This window comes from Equus przewalskii, chromosome 27 (assembly GCF_037783145.1).
Source record: "Equus przewalskii isolate Varuska chromosome 27, EquPr2, whole genome shotgun sequence".
Classification (NCBI taxonomy): Eukaryota; Metazoa; Chordata; class Mammalia; order Perissodactyla; family Equidae; genus Equus; species Equus przewalskii.
Window position 1 is genome coordinate 13,384,943 of NC_091857.1, and position 21,906 is coordinate 13,406,848.

The window sequence follows — 21,906 nt, forward strand, 5'->3', positions numbered from 1 at the left end:
CGTCGCCGGCCCCGCCCCCTGGCCCCGGCGGCGCAGTAAAGCGGCGAGAGGGGGCGGGGTCTCGGCGCCTCCTCCATTCTCGGGCCGACATCGGAGGGATGTTCCCTGCTCAGGAGGAGGCCGACAGGACGGTATTTGTGGGGAATTTAGAGGCCCGTGTGCGGGAAGAGATTCTTTACGAGCTGTTCCTTCAGGTACCATCGGCGGGGAAGGGGCAGCGGAGGGGCGGGGCGCGTCGAGCCGGGAGATCACCGGAGGGGCGGGGCGCACCTGGACCACCGGAGCCCGGCCCCCTTCGCGCCCCATCCTCTGTCTGGGTTTTAATTTATTTCCGCGTTGGCGCACCTGTCTCCAGGTGTGCGGCTGGGTAGTAAAGTGCCGTAGCGTGCTCGCCATCCCCATCCCCACTGCAGAGTCCTGGGGGTGCAGAGTGACTGGGATTCCCCCAACCCCCAGCCCTGAGTGAGGGCTCCGCGGAGGCTGCCTGGGCCTTGGGTGTGCTAGGAAGAAAAAAACAGCCCTGTCACTGTCTTCCTTCAGGTAATAAGCACTCTCACGTCTTACATCCCGTGAAATGAAAGGTACAGATTTTTAAGTGTTTCCCTATACGTTCGTTACTTACTCCCCCAAGCCCTTTTATGTGGCGAATGTTTTTACTCCAGTCTGATAAATGAGGTTTGAGATGATTGGGGCAGCCAAATCGTGACTGTGACCAATTGATTCCCTGACCAAGTCCTTTCATTTCATACCAAGAGGACCCTCGGGAAAGTTTTCGGACCTGGTCCCTCCAGGATGAAGCATCCTGTCTCCTGTAAGCACTCACCCATTGTATACATCTAGGTCTCACTTGCTAGAGACATACTCATTCAGCCGTTCCTCTAAACGTTTAATGACTCAGAATGACATGGCAAACACTAAGTAAGGTGCTGGGCATACAAATGTAAGAGACAGCCTTCGATCTTTCTAAAATGGGAAATTTTAAATTAATTACCATGCTTTAGGATAATCTACAAAAGAGAGGGATAGTAGTATATTGAAAATGTTTAGAGTGTGGAGCTCTCATGTCAGCACTGTGACTTTGGGCAAGTAAATGAATATCTCGATGCCTCAGTTTCCTCACATATCAAATAGGAGTAATAGTTTCTACAATATGATGTGGTGTGAAGATTAAATAAACTAATCCAGCTAAAACAGTTAGAACTGAGCTTGGCACTTACTAAGTGTTCGATGCTGCTGCTTCTACTAATAGCACTACTATTTGTATTAGTATTACTAATTACTAATAATTACTAATAATTAGTAATACTAACACTAACATCAAGAGAAATCAAGAAAGAGTGACTTTCTCCTATCAGAATAAGGGCAAGTTTCAAGGGATACAGTAGCAAAGGTAAATTTCCAGGATTAAGTATGAGTACAAGCAGTGAAAAGGTTCTTTATTTACTATTGGAAAGGCCCAAACTTTGTCTCTGAAACTAAATCACTCCTCTTTTAATTATAGATACAAACAGTTTGATAGAAGGAATTTCCTCCAGGAATATGATTTCCTTTTCTGGACATAAAACTTTTTATTTGAAAATATTGTTGATTTTAAGGCTTTTATGCTTATTCGCCTAATTTGCCATCTTTTTAAACTTGCTCTTTTCATCTGCTCTGATAGTTGTCTTTTCCTATAGTTATTTTTCCTCAATATCATTTGAAATTTATCATGTCACTTTTTTTTTTAAGAAAAAAAAAAAGGAAGGGAAAAAGAAAGAAAGAAACAAACTCACAGTTCTTTTTCTCCAGAAGAATTCTTTCATGTCTAGCTTCCAAAAAGGCTGGGGGCAGGGGGTTTACTAAGGGGTGTGGGTATAGGCTTGAAGACCCCCACGCACATGCATTATTTCTAGTCCATAGGAACTGGATCTGTGTCAGGTGGAAGGATCCACAAGACTATATATGTATTATCTTCTCATTTTTTATAATTTCTACCTAAACAAAATGTTCATCTCGTTTAACAGATCAGGCAACCAAGCATATGTTTTAATTTTTTCCTAGGTTCTTGTATATTCTGGAAGGATCTGCTAAAATGAGGCATCTTTTAGAAAGGCTTCAGCCCAGCAAAACCTAGCAGATCTCGACAACTGCAACACTGTGTGTTTCATTCTGATTTTAAAAAGACTATAAGATGATGTGCTTGTTGCCAGAAGCAATGCTCCTTGTTGAATTTCATCATTAAAAATGCTTTGGCATATCTTTGAATTTGTAAAATTCAAAGCATTTAAGCATATTCTTTCCCTTTGGGATTTGATGTATTTAATACCAGTAGTGGAAAAGTACTGATTAAAATTGGTTTTCTTTTACTACTGTGTATTTATCCTTTTACTAGTTTCTTTCAAGTTTCTGATTATCCTTTGAAGTGAGAAAGTAAGGTTTCATATCTGTGCTTTTAACTAAGGAATACTGGAGTAGAGATTTCGAGGGGAAAGATAACGAATTCAGTTTCAAGTATGTTGAGTCTGAAGTACAGTCACAGGGAGATCTCTAGGCGACTGTCTCCATGAAAGAGGCGTGAGTCGGAAAAATAGATTTGTTGATGAAGTGGTCTTTGAGCTAGTCCCTGGGAAAGCAGAGAATGAAAAGAGCAAGACTGAATCCTAAAATACAGCATCATTTTAAAGATGAGAATTAGCGTTTTTCCTTAGATTAAAGCAATTTCTTTATATACTTATCCAACTCTACAGAGAAAAACAATCAATCTCTGATGATTGTACAATTAAAAAGTATGAGCCGCTCACCATTAAATCTTAGCTGTTTATAGGTTGTTTTTTTTTTTTTTTGAGGAAGATTAGCCCTGAGCTAACTGCTGCCAATCCTCCTCTTTTTGCTGAGGAAGACTGGCCCTGAGCTAACATCTATGCCCATCTTCCTCTACTTTATACATGGGACACCTACCACAGCCAAACAGTGCCACGTCCGCACCCGGGATCTGAATCGGTGAACCCGGGGCTGCTGAAGTGGAACATGTGCACTTAACCGCTGCGCCATCAGGTCGGCCCCTGTTTATAGGTCTTTCTTAGTGCCTCCTCTGATCTTTTTCATGACAGAGATGCAAATTTTTTCTTATTTGTAATTAACGCTTTTTTATAATATTTGACTCTGCTTTTTTACTCTTATTGCTAATTATTGATGCAACCTTATTTTCTTCTGTTTTAATAAGATACTATGGAATAATATTCTCCAGTTGGATTTAGAGCCTTTCTAACTTTTCACTATTATAAATAATGTGCCCACTTAAAAGTTTTAAACATATTACAACATTTCTTGACAGAAAAAAGAGTTAGACTGTGATATAATGTTACCAGTTTTTTTTTATGATAACCAACATTGGCTTTGTCATTTCAATTTATTTTTGAGTTATACACTATTAATATGTATGGAGACAAAGTAGTATTTTAATCTTGGATTTAAGTGCTCTTTAAGTTGTTTTGTTAAGCCTAACAGAAGAGTAATAAGTCTTTCCTTTTAAGATTTGTAATGATCGCCTAGAATTTCCTATTCTTAACAGCAGGAATGTTTCTTGATGAGCCAGAAAATACCAAGAAAGTGTGATAAAGTATGATATTTATTGTTAGGAGAATGCATTCTTAGCAGAGCTACATAAAGCTATTATTGCTAACGGATTTTTTTAGTCTAAAGTTGAATATACTTGATTTGTCTGAGTGTAAAAAAATCTTTAGATTTATGAGAAAATAATTTTTAAGTTTCTTCTAGGCTGGGCCATTAACCAAAGTTACTCTATGCAAAGACAGAGAAGGAAAGCCGAAGTCTTTTGGATTTGTCTGCTTTAAACACCCAGAATCGGTGTCTTATGCCATAGCTTTGCTGAATGGAATTCGTTTATATGGAAGACCCATTAACGTGCAGTATCGATTTGGTAGGTCCCGTCACTGATGAATCTTCCAAGTGTGTTTTGGTGGTGGTGGTGTTCACAGAGGTGTAAGCATTCTGTTTTCTATATTAGACCAGAAAAGTGCCCCTGTGGTTTCTATTAAATCTTCCCAGAACACGTCTAATTCCTAATGGTATATAAGTTATTAGTCTTGTCAACTACACTGCCAACTCTATAGCATCTCTTCTATGTTAAAATTTTAAATGTTCTATTTTAGTATCAGCCAGCAAGTACCTATGATAGTTGCTATTGGCTGTTATAAATTAAGCAAATCTAAGTGAACTGGGGGGACACAATGCTAGCTTTTATATAGCAGGGCTATTTGCTGTTCTTCTTGTCATGTAATACATGTGGCCCTGGATCTTCGCCCCTGTAAGAGCAGCTGGCCAAAGGCAGCTGCAGTGTGACCCTTAATGGTGGTGGAGGAGAGCTTCCTGGCGTGAATGGCCTCCAATGCCTTCTCCTGCACACGCGTCAGGAACTGATCACCTTTGATGAGATGCCCGGAGAACATTGTACTGTTACGCTGGCCCTTTCACATTTTGAGGGGCTGAGGGAGGCGAGGCTTGTGTTGCCTCCCTCTCCCAAATGATTCAGGCTTATTGGTGTATCCCTTCTTTGTTTTTTATTCCTCTTGCTCTACTAGAAATAAATAATAACGAAACACTGCCTTGTTGCAAAGAAATATGCTTCTCTTTGCGTTTCATTTTTTTTTTAATGTCTTTGGAAAGAAAATTGGCTGCCTTGTGCTCTCAGGCACTGTCCAGTTAACTCATCCAGGCTGGTAGAGTGGCCGGGACATTATGTTCTGAGACTTCCCTAGCCGGCTGCTCAGCATCCTCTCTGAGTGTGCTGGCTTTTGTCAGTGCAGTTTAGAGAACTCAGGCCTTCTACACAGGAGGCAAATAGCACTGATTTTGTCTTCTATAAGTCCCTTATCGTATATGGTCCCTTGTCAGTATAATATTTCTGTACATTCATTGCTTTGGATAAAGCTTGATTATAATTCAGTTATCTATATGATGTAAAAAATCTGTAAATATTACTTGAGAGATCAAAGACAGATTCATGACTCTTATGAGTATGGAATTTTAATCAATACTGTGTTCTTTTGGGTTTGGAGTTTTTTTTATGGTTTAATGTGAGAACCCCAAAATACTATATCATGAAGTAATCTGTTATTCTCTTTCTTTTAAAGGGAGTTCTCGCTCTTCCGAACCTGCTAACCAAAGTTTTGAGAGCTGTGTGAAGATAAATTCACACAGCTACAGGTAATTAAAAATATTTTTTCCTAAAACTAAAGCAAATAAATATGTTCTTATGCCAGGAAGAGTTTTTATATATTCTGGACTGTTGTAAAACCTTACTATTTAGCCATAGGATAAAATTAAGGAATTCATTTTTCTGAAACCATGAAAAGCAACAGAAAATATTCTCATTTAAAGTTCAGTCTTAATATTTTCAGCAGTAAGTGGGAGAGATTTGTATGTGTAGTGTTCTTTATAGTTTACCATATGCTTTTCATAGCTGTTAAGTCGTTTAAGCATCCAGGGTCTCATTGTGATGGATCATAGAGACACTGTTATGCACGTTTTATATTTGAATAAGTGAAGATGAAAAAATTAACTAATTTCCAAGGTCACAAAGATGAAAAAGTGATAGTGCTGGGCCTGAAATTAAGCGTTCTGACATTAAGCCATTCTATTATTTATTTTACTATTTTTTTTAGAACTTCTCTATGGTCATTTTCAAAATATTCTAAAATTTTGTATAGGCTGATTTCTTAATGCGATTGTAGCATTCCAGGCAAATTGTCCCAGAGGTTGTGGAAAAAAGCTCCAAAACCAAATTAAGATGCTCGAATCACACCGTTTATTAAGCCGATTTAAAAGATACAGTGAAAAGTAAGAGGAAAGATACCGGATAGTCTAGCATACTTAGGATAGGGTACAAGAGGGCAGAAGGGCCATGCTAGCCGAGTTCTGGTTATGCCAACATTCACTGCCCTGTCTCTCTCTCCATTTCCTCGGTCTTCCCCAGTGATAGGGTGGTCATAAGGCCTAGAGCTGAGGTTTGGGTAAGGCTGTCCATTCAGCTGGAAAGCTCCTGGAGCTAACCTCACTTGCTTGCTCTCAAAGAGACATAGGGGCAAATACACCTGGCCACAGAAGTATCTTGCTGGTTAGTTGGCTAGATGCCCATAGATTTTATTTGAGTTTCTTAGGCAGAGCAAAGCAAAAGTTAGCCCGGAGGTGGTTTGATCTGGACTTGATACTGCCTCCCCTCTCTATCTGTAAGTAACACTGCTATTTTTTCCATCATATTTTCTATTGAATCTATCTATCTATCTATCTGTGGCAAGTCTTACAGCATACTAACCTATTTACTATCTATATTTAATATATATTATGAGTTCTGCCTGTATCTCCCACCTCACTTGCTTATTCTATCCCTAACACAGTTTCATCACTAACTCATAAATAACGAGCTCACTTAAAGTCTGCTCCAAACATGTCTTGTGAGTTTCATCCGTCCTGTTTGTTTTCTTGTCTTCCTCAGCAGAACTGAATATTTTCAAGTAAACTAACAACAGCTGAAGCTCCCATCCCTGCCAATTATATCAGCCCTTTGAGGCATAGGAGAGCGGCCTCTTGGAACTGGCAATTCCCCAGGTTTATCTTTAGGAGAAGTATTACACCCCAAATAAAACACAGTGTGCTGCACATCTTCCCTCTCCCCGGCGTTTCTATAGCAGTGACATCAGATATTAAGAAAGTAGGTGCTGCAGTCAGAGTGCTTGAATTTCAATTGTGTCTCTGCCACTTTATTAATGGTGCAACTTTGAACAAGTTACTTCACCACTCTGTACCCTCATCTCCAAAATGAGGCTGATACCTCAAAAGGTTATTGTAAGAGTCAAATTTTATAATAAATCCAAGGTATTTAAAGCACTGGGCCCATAGCAAATATTCAGTGAGTACTTTCAGCAAATGTTAGCAAGAAGGGGTAGTGACTGACTGCTTGTGGGGGGAGCACTAGAGACCCATGAGTTGAGCCATGTATGAGCTCATAATATAAGAGCTTCCCCCCTTCTTCTGGTAGGAAAAGATACCTCTTTTTCCTCAGGAGCTAGGAAGGGACAAGCCATAGCCAGGATTTGGGCGGAGGAAGAGACTAGATAGGCACTAGAAGATGGCATATCTCTTGTGCTCTCTACTTATGTTTGATAGACTCTAAGTCATCACAAGTTCTAGGGTATAAAGTCAGAATGTTGTGTACATTCCCTAATGCTACACTTCAGCAGTGGTACTGTATTCTTCTAGCATTTGTTACATTATGAAGGAAGAAGGAGGTTATCGTGTCCTAGAAGTCATGTGCGGAGAAAGATGGTGTGCGTGCTATGCCCTAGTCTTTCACTGGTCTTCCTTGGAGATGAGTTTTTGTGCTTCTTATTACCTTTTATACCTTCTGTTTTTAACAGATACTTCCTGTATTAGTTTGCTAGGACTGCTATAACAAAGTACCACAGAGTGCGTGAACAACAGAAATGCATTGTTTCACATTTCTGGAGGCTGGAAGTCCAAGATTAGGATGTCTGCAGAGCTAGTTCCTTCTGAGGGCCATGAGAATGAATCCACACTATGCCTCTCCGTACCTCCTCCTGGTTTGTTGGCAATCTTTGATTTTTCTTGACTTATAGAAGCATCGCAGATCTCTGCCTTCGTCTTTATACGGTGTTCTCCCTGTGTGCATCTGTCTCCAATTCTCCCCTTTTTATTAGGACACCGGTCAGTTGGATTAGGGTCCCATCCTACTCCAGCCTGACCTCCTCTGAACTAACTACATCTGCAACAAGCCTATTTCCAAATAAACTCACATTCAGAGGTATTGGACGTTAGGACTTCACCATATAAATTTTGAAATGACACAATTTAACTCATAACTCTAACTTATGATTCCTCTATGCAGACAACTATGCAGGTCCTGAGATTCACACGGGAAAGAGTGGTTTTAGAGAATCTGCAGCTGTTTTTATAACGGCGCTGATCTCACCAACTCTTACTGAGGCCATATCTTGCCCACTCTAGAACCTCATTGCATTTTTTGTATTGTTTCTTTACCATCACTTTCCCCACACATGTTATGGTCTCCCTGAATCCTGTCTCTGAATCAGGCTGTTAGAGTTTTCCCCTTCCTCTCACAGACAAATGTTTCATCCTTGACATCTTTACTTCCCATTCACTTCTTAACTTCATTGTTATATGGAAGCTGCTCTTTTAAAGGTTATCAGGAACCTTGTGACCAAGAATTCAATGGCTTCGGTGCTTATCCAGTTTACTCTTCTATAACAACTGGCACTTGTCTAATTCCTTATTTAATGAAATTTACTCTTCCACTGGCTTCTGTGGTACTAGTCTCACCACTTGTAAATGGGATCTCCACCTCTCCATGTGACTGCTCCTGTCACCTCCTGCCCTCATCATTGCTTCTACCTGCCTGTGTTAATTTCTCTCTCCCGCACAGCACACTTCCTGTCCTAAGGATAGTGGTATTAGCATTAAAATTGTGGAATACTGTGGAGCAAGTAGACTAATGAAGACTAACTATAGAATCTAGCCAGTACTGGTAACTTTGGAGTTTATGGAACACCTCCCTAGAAGCAAATATTACACTTAGAAATGAAACTTTGGGACACCATGGTTTTTAAATTAGGAATTTTTATTATCTTAATTAATATGTGGAAGAAATCAGCAAATATGTGTTCATGTTAAGATTTACAGTCCATTTAGAAAGGAGCATAATTTTTACTGTCAAACAGTGAAGATACCTTCAAAAATAAATTGAGGAAAATTTCTACCTTTCTTTCACTTTGTATATCTCTAGAAAATTGAATGTACCCTTGGTGATTATTAATGACTTGCTTTTCTCTCTTCATTTCTAAGTGTTCTTTGTCTTTATACAACTATAACATTGGTTAACGTTTTCCTATCAGGAAGCCAAACATGACTCTAAGTATTGAGATTTCAATACGTAGTAATTAGTAAGACTTAAGGTACTGCTATGTCACTACGTTATCAGTATGATAACTGATTATTTGTGTGAGTTTGAAGTTAATTAATGTTAACTGAGCTCTCTTAGAGAAGCTGTTTATTTTTTAATTACAAAGAGCTGTCTTTTTCTTTTTAAGAAAAAAGGACATTTGTGTGTAGGAATCTTAACTTTTTATCACTTCTTTTAACTCCGCAAAGAAATGAAGAAGGCGCAAGCAGATCTTGCTTTCCCGTGCCGTTCTTTCCAATTAATGCAGCTTTACCTCAAGAATACTTTTTCTTTCAGAATATGGTAAGTTTGATATGCCTTTGGTTCAGTATACAATATATACAAACTATGAAAAATTTGAAAACTACTTGGAACTTATGGGCTCAAATCTAAACCCGAGATGCAAGCAGAAAGTGCCCTGAGCACTGTCCCTTGGTGGCGGTCTGCTCTAACGCAGTCCTCTTAAATCCCACACACAGAACTTCAGCCAACAGCCAGTGTCAGCAGAAAAGGGACAGATGGTAGTGACAGTGCACTACAGTCCAAGTGAAGTTTGAGTAGAGATTTCTTATTTCAATGACTATTTGAAAGGATATTTTTTAGAATTGAGTACTTTTATTTAGTGAAGCATTTTCATATAGTCATTAATCACAAATATATTGTTTTTGCACATGGATTTTTTTTTTAAATAATTTTTTTAGAAGGCAAAGATTCTCAGTTGATAGTAAACTACATTATTTCTAAAAACTCAAAAATACGGTTCTGGCCTAGAAATCATACTTGTGGTCTTTATTGTTAAAGGAGAATATAGGAAATTTCTTTCTTCTGGCTCCTCATTTTATACATAATGAAATTGAGGCCCAGGGATATTAATCAAGAAGGCCAAGATTATACAACTTGTCAGTGACAGGTGTAGGACGGTAACACAGGTATCTGATTCACACGGTATGATTTTGCAAACATTCAACATACATGTGAGCTTCAGATTTTCCGAATAGCCATTTTCGCTTTGTAAACATAAGGAAGAGTGATCACTTAACTCTTGGAAAAAACTTTTCTTTGTTCTATTAAGATATTAGTAAACAACCAGTTCTCATCCGAAACCTCAATATCTTCTTCCCATCATTTATCTTTGGTAGAGAAGATAAACACACACACACACACACACAAGCTCATGTTGTTTCTATTAATCTTTAAACTACTTTGAATAGTTAGAAATTTGAGTTAAAAATAAGGAAATATCTCCTTGTCTTAATAGTTGACAGTCGTGCTGTACAGAACGGTGGCCGTCAACCATCTGTGAGACTAAGCAGCTGAGTTTTTAGTTTTCTTTATTTTTAATTAAAATTTAAAAACAGATAGTTCAGTTATTGGGAAATTTTTAAATATATTTGAAAGACCTTGAGTATATGAATCTACTTTTTCAAGTGTAAGATTTATGTAACTAAATTCTGATCAAGTATTTAAATGAAAATTTAACATCCGAATTGAGATATGCTGTAAGTATAAAATGCACACTGGATTTGGAAGACTTAGTGTGACAAAAGAGAAGGTAAAATATCTCATTAATAATTTTTATATTTGTTGCATGTTGAAATGACAATATTTTGGATATTTGTGGATAAATAAAATACATTATTTAATTGTAACTGTTCATTTTCATATTGTGGCTACTAGAAGATTTAAAACTACATATGTGGCTTGCATTATATTTCTAAAGGGCAGCACTAATCTCTATTATAGTGAGCTATACACCATCCTGAATCTTTCTGTTGACCATTTAAGGAAACTACCATGTCCCTACTATGAAAAGCCACTGTCCCTGTTAGACTAACCAGACCATGGTTTGGTTTGCTCGTGGTTATTTGTATAATGCGTGTAAACTGTCAGCTTCTTTTGTGACCTTTCTGGGCTTGCTTTGGTCGATGACTGTCTTCTGTTTACAGCAGTGGCAAGCGTATAATCCAGCGCTGCAGCTTCCTTACTGTGAGATGACAGCACCGCTTCCTAACAGCGCATCTGTCTCTTCCTCACTAAATTGCGTTCCAGATTTTGAGGCTGGCCCCAGCTCTTACGAGTGGACTCACCAACAGACAAGTGACTCTGACCTTTATCAGATGAATAAGCGAAAGAGGCAAAAACAAACCAGTGATAGTGATAGTAGCACAGAAAACAGTCGAGGAAATGAATACAGCCAAAAGTTTCGAAAGTGTAAGAAGAAGAAAAGATATTAGTATTACCTTCAAATGAAATTTATCTACACAAGACTTAATTCTCTTAAAAGAAAAAAAAAAGTCTGTATTCTACTAAATGACCAGTATCATGGCTTTCTTGTCTTTTTTGAAGTATATAATAATATGAAATCTGATTTGCTATTCAATTTTTGTCTTGAATGACAAAAACTTAATATAATGTGCTACTTTTGTATTCATAATGGCATTGTTGACCCATTGTTAACATGAAATACACTTTGAGTTGTTATATTTTAGTACCGATGATGAAATTGCTCTAAACTGTCAATCAAAAGTCACTTACTGAGCACTTACGGATAAGGCACCATGCTCCCTGAGATTGTCGCCTGTAACCCTCTACTGTAAATAGGCTGGGATTAGAAGTGGAGTGGTGGATTTTCTGAGTGAAACTAGTGCAAATATTGAAGTGTTGCATGTTGTTCCTAATGAAGACAAAATAAGCAGGCTTTGTTACTAACATTTTATTTTTTACGTCTAAGTATGTTTTGTCTGAGCCTTATTCTCCCACAGATTTATTTCATAAAATGAGGATATATGACAGTGATACCAAAGGAAAGATGATTATCATGGGACTCGTTTTTGGATCATTTCATTTTTACATGATTATATATAAATAAGAATATCTGCTTTGCTTCTCACGTATTAATTGTATTTCATGAAAATTAGTTGGCGGTGTCGGTATTTATTATCCACCTCTTTTTGCCAGCTGGGTTGAGAGGGTATATTTGACATATTTAAATCTTGATAATGAACAATAAATAGAATGATTTCCTTAATGTATGATATTTAACATTTATCATCAAATCAAGTTTCCTGTTTCTGGTTCATTTATTTTTAGAAGATAAATAGACTACATGTAAAATTAATGGTGTATTTGGACGTTTCTGTTAACTTTGTAGCTCATCACAAACTAGAATAATGAAAGTCTTTATTTACTAAAGTTAATTGAAAGAATCATGCAACTTCATTGCAAGTTAACCACCCAATTCAACAGGAAAAGCCATGCTTGGATATTTCTTTTGCGTGTTGCATAACACTTTATAGACCTTTATTATTTAAAATAATAAAGGGGCTGGCCCAGTGGCGTAGTGGTTGGGTTCCTGTGCTCCGCTGCAGCAGCCTGGGTTTCGTGGGTTCGGATCTTTGGCGTGGACCTACACACCACTCATCAAGCCACGCTGTGGTGGCGTCCCACATACAAAATAGAAGAAGACTGGCACAGATGTTAGCTCCGAGCCAATCTTCCTCACAAAAATAAAATAAAATAATAAAGATTTTTTTAGCAAAATGAGTAACTCAATTTAACTTTTGGTTATAAATATACAATGCAGTAGAGTTTTAAGTGTAAATGTTAATCTATTTTCATCTGATCAACATGAAAAACTGAATTCTGTGTGATGTAGGTAGATCTATATACCTTTCTGTTCCTGAATATTCAAACTAAAAAAAGATGACTTTCTTTTTAAATTCACATTTTTGCAATTTAAAATTATGCCAAAGGGAAAAATATGTTTCTCTGTAAATAGAAAATAGTATATATTTATACACATTAACTTCACCTCAGCCTTTTCTTCGCTTGTTATACTTTACAGCGTACCTTAGCCCTAAATTATTTCACTGTGATTGGCATTATAGGAAATATGTACGTAAGAAATATTTCTCAGCAAGTAAGAGTGGCTTATTTTTAAAAAAATTATCTTGAAATACTGTTACATGAACTAAAATCTTAGAACTGCAAAGAATTCTTGCAACTTCTTCCATCACAGGCAGGAATTACATGGATATCAACTTTAGCAGGTCAACCAATGTGAACCAACCAGAAGGCAAATTCACCTATTTACCCCGGTATATTTCATTGTTAGAAAATATAAAACTTCCCTTAAAATGTTAATATCATCCACAATCCCATATAACTTTAAATTATCAATTTTCCCAATGCTACATCTTTGAGTTAAAAATCATCTAAATTATTTGCCTGAAAGGGTTTTATTTTTCTAAGTTTAGTTCTCCACTCTCAAAATCTATTTAAGTATGTATGTACACGTTCTACTTCAAATGCTAAAAGAAGCTTGGAATTTGAGAACAAAATTAGTCATCTTTTTATTCTCATATTCACTAATTTTTTTTAAGTGAGTTTCTGTAATGCATCAGGCAGTGGCAAAACTAGAAAAATTACTTAGAATTAAAGTTGGTCAAAAAGATGGGTGTGAAACACACCCTTGAAACCTTTGCTGAAATGACGCATCCTGAGCTGTGGTTTCAAATGTGTGGCTGTTAAGACAAGTATATCACCTTTGAAATCTTAGCATTAAATGCAGTTATTATAAGATAAGCAATAACTACTTTATTGTAACATGATTATTATAAAATTCTGATGTCATAATGTTTTTGGCAACCTGCTTAGAGTTTAATGAAAGAAGAACAACTAAGAATTATTACACTTTCTGGAGCACCGTCTGGGTGCAGTGACGTTGTCCACTGATAACGTGGTCAGCCTCTTTCTTTCTATGGCTAAATACTAATAAATTGATGGGTGATTAGAAAGTGAGATTTCTCTCTTGCCAATACTTCCAAAACTGTGTCTCCAGTCTTTTCTCTCCAGTGCCTACTGAGCGTACACAGCTGAGTGTCTCATTAGCACCACACACTCAACACTTTCATTTTGCCCTGTTTCTCCCCAGGTATTTTCTTCTCTGACCAGTGTGGGCCAATATTCCAGTATGGACTGGTTGCTGGAAGGTTGTGACAGTTGTTGACCTCACTTCAGTGACTGAACAGACGGTTTCAGTCCCTCTTAGCCCACTTGCATGCTTCAATGAGAAGGAAAAACTCTTGATGTCAGGCACATAAAGAAATGAAAATAGCCCCATACAGAATGAAAAGATAGAAGTGACAGCCATTGTTCAGCCCCATCTCTATTTAAACATGTTTAAGGGCTGGGCATATTCTCTTTCAGAGTGGGTGTGGCTCATGGCAGACGTGGTTTAAATAACTACTCCTGGAGCTTGGCTTGGCTGTTTGGTTCCCCATCTTCTCGTCTGTAAGAAGGGAAGGAAGGCTGGAGGAGCAGAGTTGGCTCCCAGAATATCACACTAAAGAACTAGTGGAACACTAACTGCAGCTGCTCAGGTCTGGTCAAAGCTCAGGCTCTATAAAGTGTCTGTATTCTGCCTCTATTTTCTATTTCTGTACGTCCCAGGAAAGCTGGTTACATCAGAAATCAGAACCTGTCTCTCGTTAATTTATTTCCCATCAAGAAAAGTGAATTAATAGCCTGGGTGTGATTTTGGTGAAAATGAGCACTAACATATAAATCTCTCTAGAAATAGTTTTCCGCAGAAAGCTCAAGCAAGCATCTTTTTAACAAAGAGGATGTCTGCTTCTATGCCTCAAGCTTGGGGAAGTTCAGCGAGCACAGCCTCACCAGTTAGCGCTAAGCAGTATTTGCTGAGGTGGTTAGTGATGATGTTTTTCTGCCTGATCAGAAGGAGTTCTACAAGGTCACATGTTGCCCCAACTGTGGGCTAAGTCAGTCTCTTTATTGCCAATCATGCCTAACCTGCAAAAATTACTTCATGTGCGTGCAAAAGCAGCCTTAGCAAGTGAGGACAATGATCTGTTATCTGGTTCCTGGTAAAACTTCCTTTTGAGTTTCCAATACTATCTTGGTAGAGCATCAACAAATTATATAAGGATTAAGGAACATGCATGCAACTTGCATTATATTCGAGAACATAACCAGTATGTAAGGTACTTCATGTGTTATATTAATGTACTTCATGTGTTATAAACTCTAGGAAGGACTAAGCCCAATAGTCTACATAATAGAATCTACTGTAAGGAACCCAGATTTATAACAATTGGCTCAACTACCTGACCTTGCTTGGGGAGCTTAATAAATGAAAACATTCTTTTTTTTGTTTGCTTTTGCAGGGAAAGATTTGCCCTGAGCTAACATCAGTTGCCAATCTTCTTCTTCTTTTTTTTCCGCCCCAAAGCCACACTGTATGGTTGTATATCCTAGTTGTAAGTCCTTCTAGTTCTTCCATGTGAGCCACCACCACACCATGGCAACCAACAGATGGGTGGTGTGGTTCTGCAACTGGGAAATGAACCCTGGCCGCCGAAGTGGTGAGAGTCCTTAACTTTAACTACTAAGCCATCAGGGCTGGCTCATGAAAACATTCTTTAAATGAACAGTGTTGATCAGTCCAACACACTTACTATTTGAATCCTAATAATTAATGTCTTTGCTTCTGTTTCCATACAAGAAAAGTGGAAATATCCTGGATAGAAAAATAACCCTCACCCCGGCTGCCTACTCTAGCTGACAACATCTTCGTTATGTTATGCCACCTTCAAGTTAATCACAAGGAAAACATTGTAGATTCTCCCGCATGCCAATATCAAAACCCTGGGAGTTATTCTAGATAATTCCCTTCACTGTTTGTAAGTGGTCATTAGATCCTCATCGTGACCTTGTTCAGGTTCTCTTCAGTTCCTGCTGGGAGTTTTCATTAAGCAAGTCAACAGTGAATGAACATCATTCTAAACAGATTTGGGTGCTGAGACTACGTCACTGAAAGAGCGTGATCCCAACATTCAAAGAGCTTACAGTCTCCTGGCATGGATGATGGACAGTTAGAAAGGTGATTTCAGGATGGTGTTATAACAAAGTCGAGGTAAACACAGTGCAATGGGAGTGTATCAGAGTCTCCATTCTTCAAGAAAATAAATCTTCAGAGGAGGGAGTCAATCACCTGACTACACAGAAAAAAAGGAGGGGATCTAGCAGTCCAACAGCGTTCTATCCTGACTCTCAACTGTTCTCACATTTTCAGCCCTGCTCTTCACCCCTCCTTGGAGGGGTGGCTTCAAGTTTTAGGCCAGTACAAGAAAAATGGCTTGCCTCTGTTGGTATCACTCCATCCTCTTAGAATACTGGAGCTTGGGTTATGGCATAAATGAAAAAGATAAAGATCCCTGTTCTGATGGAAAACTCTCATGGAAAGATAGAATAAATAAGACAAACAAAATATGAAGTTAGATGTTAAAAACTGACAACCACTGAAGAAAAAATACAGGGAACTGTTTAGAGATTGAAAAGCAAAAGCAGGAGAGCAAGTAAGCCATGTGACTATCTGAGGGAAGAGCCCTCCAGGTGAAGGGAAAAACTGAAGCAAAGGCCGCATGGAGGAAGCGTGGGTGGAAGAGAGAGGAGGAAGCCAGTGTAGCGAAGGAGGTCGATCAAGGGAGAGATGAGATGAGAAGATACTGGGACATTATAGGCCATTGTAAGGACTAAGACTCTGAGTGGTAATGCTTTGTGAATGGGGAGTGAGGGGTGAGGCTGTGACAATGGCAGAAATATTGAGACTGTAGAAGTTACCCAGATAAGGGAAGATAATTGCTTAGATCAAAGTGGTAGCAGTGGAAGTAGTAAGAAGTGGTCAGATTCTGGATAGATTTTGAAGGTATAGCTGGCAATTCACCAAGCATTTTAACACTGGGAAAGAGAACGAAGAGTCAACAATGACTCAAAATTTTGGGTCAGAGCAACTGCAAGAATGAGGTTATCATTTAGTGATATGGAGAAGCAAGTTTTGGAGGAAGATCAGGAAGAGAATTTTGGATATGTTATTTATGATTTGCATATTAGACATCTAATGGGAGATATCAAGAAGCATGTACGCACAAGTCTAGAGTCCAGGCGAGGAGTCTAGGTTGAAGATTTAAACATTAGAATTACTGGCATATCAATGGTATTTCAAACCTTGAGACTGGATAAGATCACCCAGGAAGTGCAAGGAGATGAGGCCCAAGGACTGTGCCCTGAGTATTGCCAGTATCTGTACCTTGGGGAGATAAAGAGGAACAGCCAGCAAAGTAGGAGTATGAGCAGAATATGGTGCCTGGGAACCCAAGGGAAGAAAGTGTTTCCAGGAGGAAGTGATGAGTGGTATCAAATGCTATTGATATGTCAGGTAACATGAGGACTCAGAATTGATCGTTGGATTTAGCAGTGATCTTTCACTTAAGACATTTTGGATAAATGATTCTGGCAAAAGCATGATCAGAGTGATTTCAAGTGAAAATGGAGGAAATAACTGGGAGACTGCAAGAAGAGAGAATTTACTCAAGTGTCTTGCTATGAAACAAAGAAGAGAAATAGGAGCGTAACTCAAGGAAGATAAGTGACTAAGAGAGATTTTTGTTGGGTTGGTTGCTTTGTTTTCATTAAGACCTAAAAAATGTCTAAAATGTTGCTGTTGTCTGTCTTCCCATTGTCTGTGGTTTAATTTTTTTTTTTTTTTAAGAAATTCATTACTCTTCATTTAATAGGTTTTTGGAGAAAGAAGAGAGAAAACTATCTGGTCCAATATACCAGGTTTAAAAAGAAGTTCTGTTTACTGATTTTTAAAATCCTCTTTATCTTAAGAAAATTAGCTCTTTATCTGTTATATATGTTTCAAATAATTTTCCAGTTTGTTTTTTTGTATTTTCTCTCCAGAACAGAAGATTTTAATTTTCATTTAGTTCATGTATTGTCAGTCTTTTTTATGGTTTCTGGGATTTTTATCACACTTAGAAAAGCCTTTCACAGTCAAAGATTAAGAAAAATCTATATCATCTTTTCTTTTAGGCTTTTAGCAGATTCAATGTTATGTATAAATCTTGGTTCATGGAGTACTTTATTAGGATATGAGGAGGTAAAATATTTCGATTTTCATACAATGTAAGGAATTTTGAGTTTCTTTCTAAATGCCTGCATGAAGGTTTTTTACATCAAAACAGCAAATGTGTTCCTATATTAAGCAACTCTGTGGAGGATGCAGTCCTGACAAAAGGAGTGAATACTCCAACGGACTGAATTTATTCTCCCCACTCATTGGATGGACGAATCCAAACCAAGATTCACAATACGAAAAGAATTGGTTCTAACCAAAAAGTTTTTTTCCTGTAAATCTAAATTATGGATATTCCCCTTTTAGAAAAGTCAAAGGGAAGTGCTTACTGATGTGTATAAGGCTGCCCCAGCTAGAGAAGCCCAAGGTGACCTGGCCTACATGCCAAACTATATGACCCAGTGGACTTTTTTTATGGTATCAATTAGGACTACCCCAGGGAGAGAAGCCCAGGGCATCCTCACCTACATGCCGATCTACATGGCCAGATTCGTATCTAAAGTTATATGACCGCACAATAACCAGACCCCATCTGCACTGAAATCATTTAATGACTTTTTACATCATCTTTTCTTTTCCCAGTAAAAATAAGTCACGTACCCATGCCTTATAAAATTAGCCCTAACCCTCAACTCAGGGCAGCAGCAGAAGCTCTGAGTGACCATGGGTCCTGTCCCCATGCGGCAGCAGCAGGAGCTCTGACTGCCCATGGGTCCTGTCCCCATGCAGCAGCAGCAGGAGCTCTGACTGCCCATGGGTCCTGTCCCCATGCTATTCTGTACGATTCTCTAAATAAAAGAGCACCACTGCCAGACCTTGAGAGTCCAAGAAATCTTTCTTTCGACAACTCGGCTCACCAACCCCGCATCACTTACCGCCATTGCTTGACTGGACACTGGGCAGAGAACCAAGAGTCTGACTGGCAGGACTGCTCACCTTCTCTCTCTTGGTCAGAGGTTTCAAAATCTCAACTGCAGCCTCCAGAGTGAGTAGGGAGTCCCAAGCACCCCATCCTCATCATCAAAACTGTGGCAGGGGGAACTTTTCCCCTACCGACTTATGTCCAAGTGGGTGAGGGCCTGTGAATTAATTGACAACATACAGATTAACAGGATGTATTAGAGTTCTCTAGAGAAACAGAACCAATAGGATTGATTGACTAATTGATTATAAGAAATTGGCTCATGTGATTATAGAGGCTGACAAGTCCCAAGTTCCGCAGTTGACAAACTGGAAACCCCGGAGAACCAATGATGTAGTTCAAGTCTAACTCTGAAGGCCTGAGAACCAGGAGAGACAATGGTGGACTTCCAGTCTGAAGGCCTTAAAAAACCAGTGTCACTGCTGAAAGCATCCAGGCAAGAGGAGATCCCTCTTATTCAGGGAAAAGTCAGCCTTTTGTTCTATTCAGGTCTTCAGCTGATTGGATGAGCCTCACCTGATGAAGATTTAGGCTGGTTAATTTTAAAACGGTTTATGATGAGGATTTTTAGGCTGGTTAATTTTAAAACTACAGATGAGAAGCAGGCTCCCAGGAGTGGAATTTGCTTGTCCCTTTCTTGGGAAACATTTACATTTCTAAGGGAAACCTCTATCTGTGAAGATGCCTCCCTCTCTGTGCCAGGAAGAAGGGGGGATGGCCTTATCTCTAGAAACTCTTAATCAATGCCAGAGGCAAGAATTTAAGTTGTTTACTGTCTGGCAACCTCATGTAACTGACCCCGCCCCCAAATCCTCCTTTGTCTTTAGCTGAGGATAATATTTAAGCGGTGACTTCTGCCATTTACTCAATCCAGTTTGAGTCTTATCTAAAAGTTGTGGGACCGCCAAATAGCCAGACCCTAAGGGCACTGATACCATTTTAACTTTTTTACATATTCTTTCCTTTGTTTTGTAAAGAGATAACTCACATACCTATGCCTTAAATTTAGCTCTAACCCTCAACTTGGGGCAGCAGAAGCAGCGGCAGCATCAACATGCCCGCAGCAGCTCTGCCTGCCCATGGGTCCTGTCCCCATGCAGCATCTCTGACTGCCCGTGGGTCCTGTCCCCATGCTATTCTATACTATTCTCTAAATAAAAGAGCAGTACTGCCAGATCTTAATAGTCTAAGAAATCTTTCTTTCAACTTCTCGGCTCACCGACCCCACATCATCACCCACGTTAGGGAGGGTAATCTGCTATACTCAATCAATTTAAGTATTAGCCTCATTGAAAAACACTCTCATAGAAACACCCAGAACAATGTTTGACAAAATATCTGGGCAACCTCTGGCCCAGTCAAGTTGATACACAAAATCAACCATCATATAGGAGGAAAGTTTAATTGACAGGTATGTGGGAACACTCTAAAGAAGTGACTCCTCAAATTGCCAGGGGTAATGGTTTACATACCAGCTTAACAAAAGAGGGACGGGCTCAGGCTTCACTGGGAACGTATGGAAGTTTCTATTCGGCTCATTTACACAATTTTTCATCCAGGTGTTGATGAGCAGTCTCTTCCCTGGCCGGAAGCTTTCCCATGGGGGTTTATGGCAACTGAACTCTCACATTCCAGCGATAAGGATCAGTCTTCTCCAGAACAGGAAACTCCTTGAGAGGGGAGTTTATGGCTCTGCTTAAGTCAGTAAAGGGAAGTTTAGATAAGGTTTCTTTCTGAGGCTGCTGTTTATTCAGATGTTTTCAGTTTAAAGTAATCCTTGTACATACCATTCTGATAGGGTTTTGGTCCCTTTAATAGCAAATAGACTTGCCTGTTTAGATTAATGTAAGAACCTGATACTACATTTTGAAAAAAATAAGTCTTTCTTAAATGGTAAAAATTCAGTAACCCTTAACCTGTATTTATTAGGAGCTAGGGCATTTTTGGTTCAACTAACGTATACTTCTGTATGCACATCCAGACATGGATTGTACATTTTTTAATTATTCAAAGGCCTGCATAATACTTTGGCTTCAAAAATTGGCATATTTCTTTAACTAGAGATTCTTAAATTAGTAATTATAATGCTTGAAAACTCAGTTAAAATCTCCTGAGCTTGAAACCTCATTCTTAGGTACTGACAAAGCTCAGGGCCATGTCACAAGATTTTGGATGGCAAATCAGACCAGCCATTTGCCCCAATTCCTCCCTCAGAATGTGTGCACACAGGTAGAATCTGATTAAAATAAATGTCATAGTCAGAAAATAAGAAGATAAGAAACTTCAAAACCTCAGCCTGTGGGTTGTATGTCAAAATAGGAGAGAGGCAGTTAGAAGTCATTACTTTGATGAAAATCTCAGGTCTGACTTTTTCATAAACTGGTACCACCTCCACCTTCTACCCACAGATTATCCAGCTGCCCACACAGCAGCTTCTTCTCTCCTTGTCCCCCATCAAAGCAGAAGTAAGACAACCATTCTGATCCACTGTACCCCAGAAGTAATTGGGAACCTTATGAAAGAATTATGCAGGATACCATAATGTACTTTTCTGAAGAACACTGCAGATAAAATTCACTGAACTGCTTCAAAGAACTAAATTTTCAAGCAATAGTAGAAAAGAACATTAGTCAAGCTTTCTTTACTGCCAGAGATGTTCGTTACTTGATTTTGAGAGTAGGAATGAATGAATGAATGATGATGCATGAATGAATGAATAAGGGACTGAAGCTTTAAGAGGTTAATAATCACAATAACTACTATTTATTCAGGCTACTGAATACCAGACATCAGTCCTGAGAAAAACACCTTGCAAATGAAGAAGCTGAAGTTCAGTTGCCAAAAATAGCACATCTTTTTTCAGCAGAGAAAATCTAGAACATAAGTCTCACAAGAGCTGTTCAGTGCTCTAAATATATTACTACACTGTTGGTCCTAAAGATTTACTTGCAGGATCTATAACACCTGGACAATGCTTTTGAATGGAAACTCGTTTAACAGATATCATAATTACCTCTTGCCAGAATTGATTTCATTGTCACTTCTTCTAAACAGATATAAACCTGGGCCTAA

At 38.7% G+C, this 21,906-nt stretch overlaps 1 protein-coding gene and 1 long non-coding RNA gene across 2 annotated transcripts; one reads left to right on the forward strand and one right to left on the reverse strand.

Moving 5' to 3' along the window:
- On the forward strand, positions 1-13,774 carry RBM11 (RNA binding motif protein 11). The gene is made up of 5 exons (XM_008507998.2): positions 1-194; positions 3,757-3,919; positions 5,133-5,205; positions 9,184-9,277; positions 10,921-13,774. The coding sequence occupies exons 1-5, from the start codon at positions 99-101 to the stop codon at positions 11,206-11,208; spliced, it is 714 nt and encodes a 237-aa protein (XP_008506220.2). The 5' UTR covers positions 1-98; the 3' UTR covers positions 11,209-13,774.
- Positions 13,021-21,340, reverse strand: LOC139079974 (uncharacterized). Its single transcript, XR_011534070.1, has 2 exons — positions 20,307-21,340; positions 13,021-18,991 (listed from the first exon to the last, which is right to left on the reverse strand). It is a non-coding gene; the product is annotated as an uncharacterized lncRNA (long non-coding RNA).
- Between the last annotated feature and the right edge of the window lie 566 nt (positions 21,341-21,906).

What these genes read in the sequence shown, in the direction of transcription:
- RBM11 (XM_008507998.2), top strand. Translation starts at nt 99, where the DNA reads ATGTTCCCTGCTCAGGAGGAGGCCGACAGGACGGTATTTGTGGGGAAT. An exon ending in TAACGTGCAGTATCGATTTG is followed by an intron (nt 3,920 to 5,132) that starts GTAGGTCCCGTC and finishes TTTCTTTTAAAG; the next exon opens with GGAGTTCTCGCTCTTCCGAA. An exon ending in ATAAATTCACACAGCTACAG is followed by an intron (nt 5,206 to 9,183) that starts GTAATTAAAAAT and finishes AACTCCGCAAAG; the next exon opens with AAATGAAGAAGGCGCAAGCA.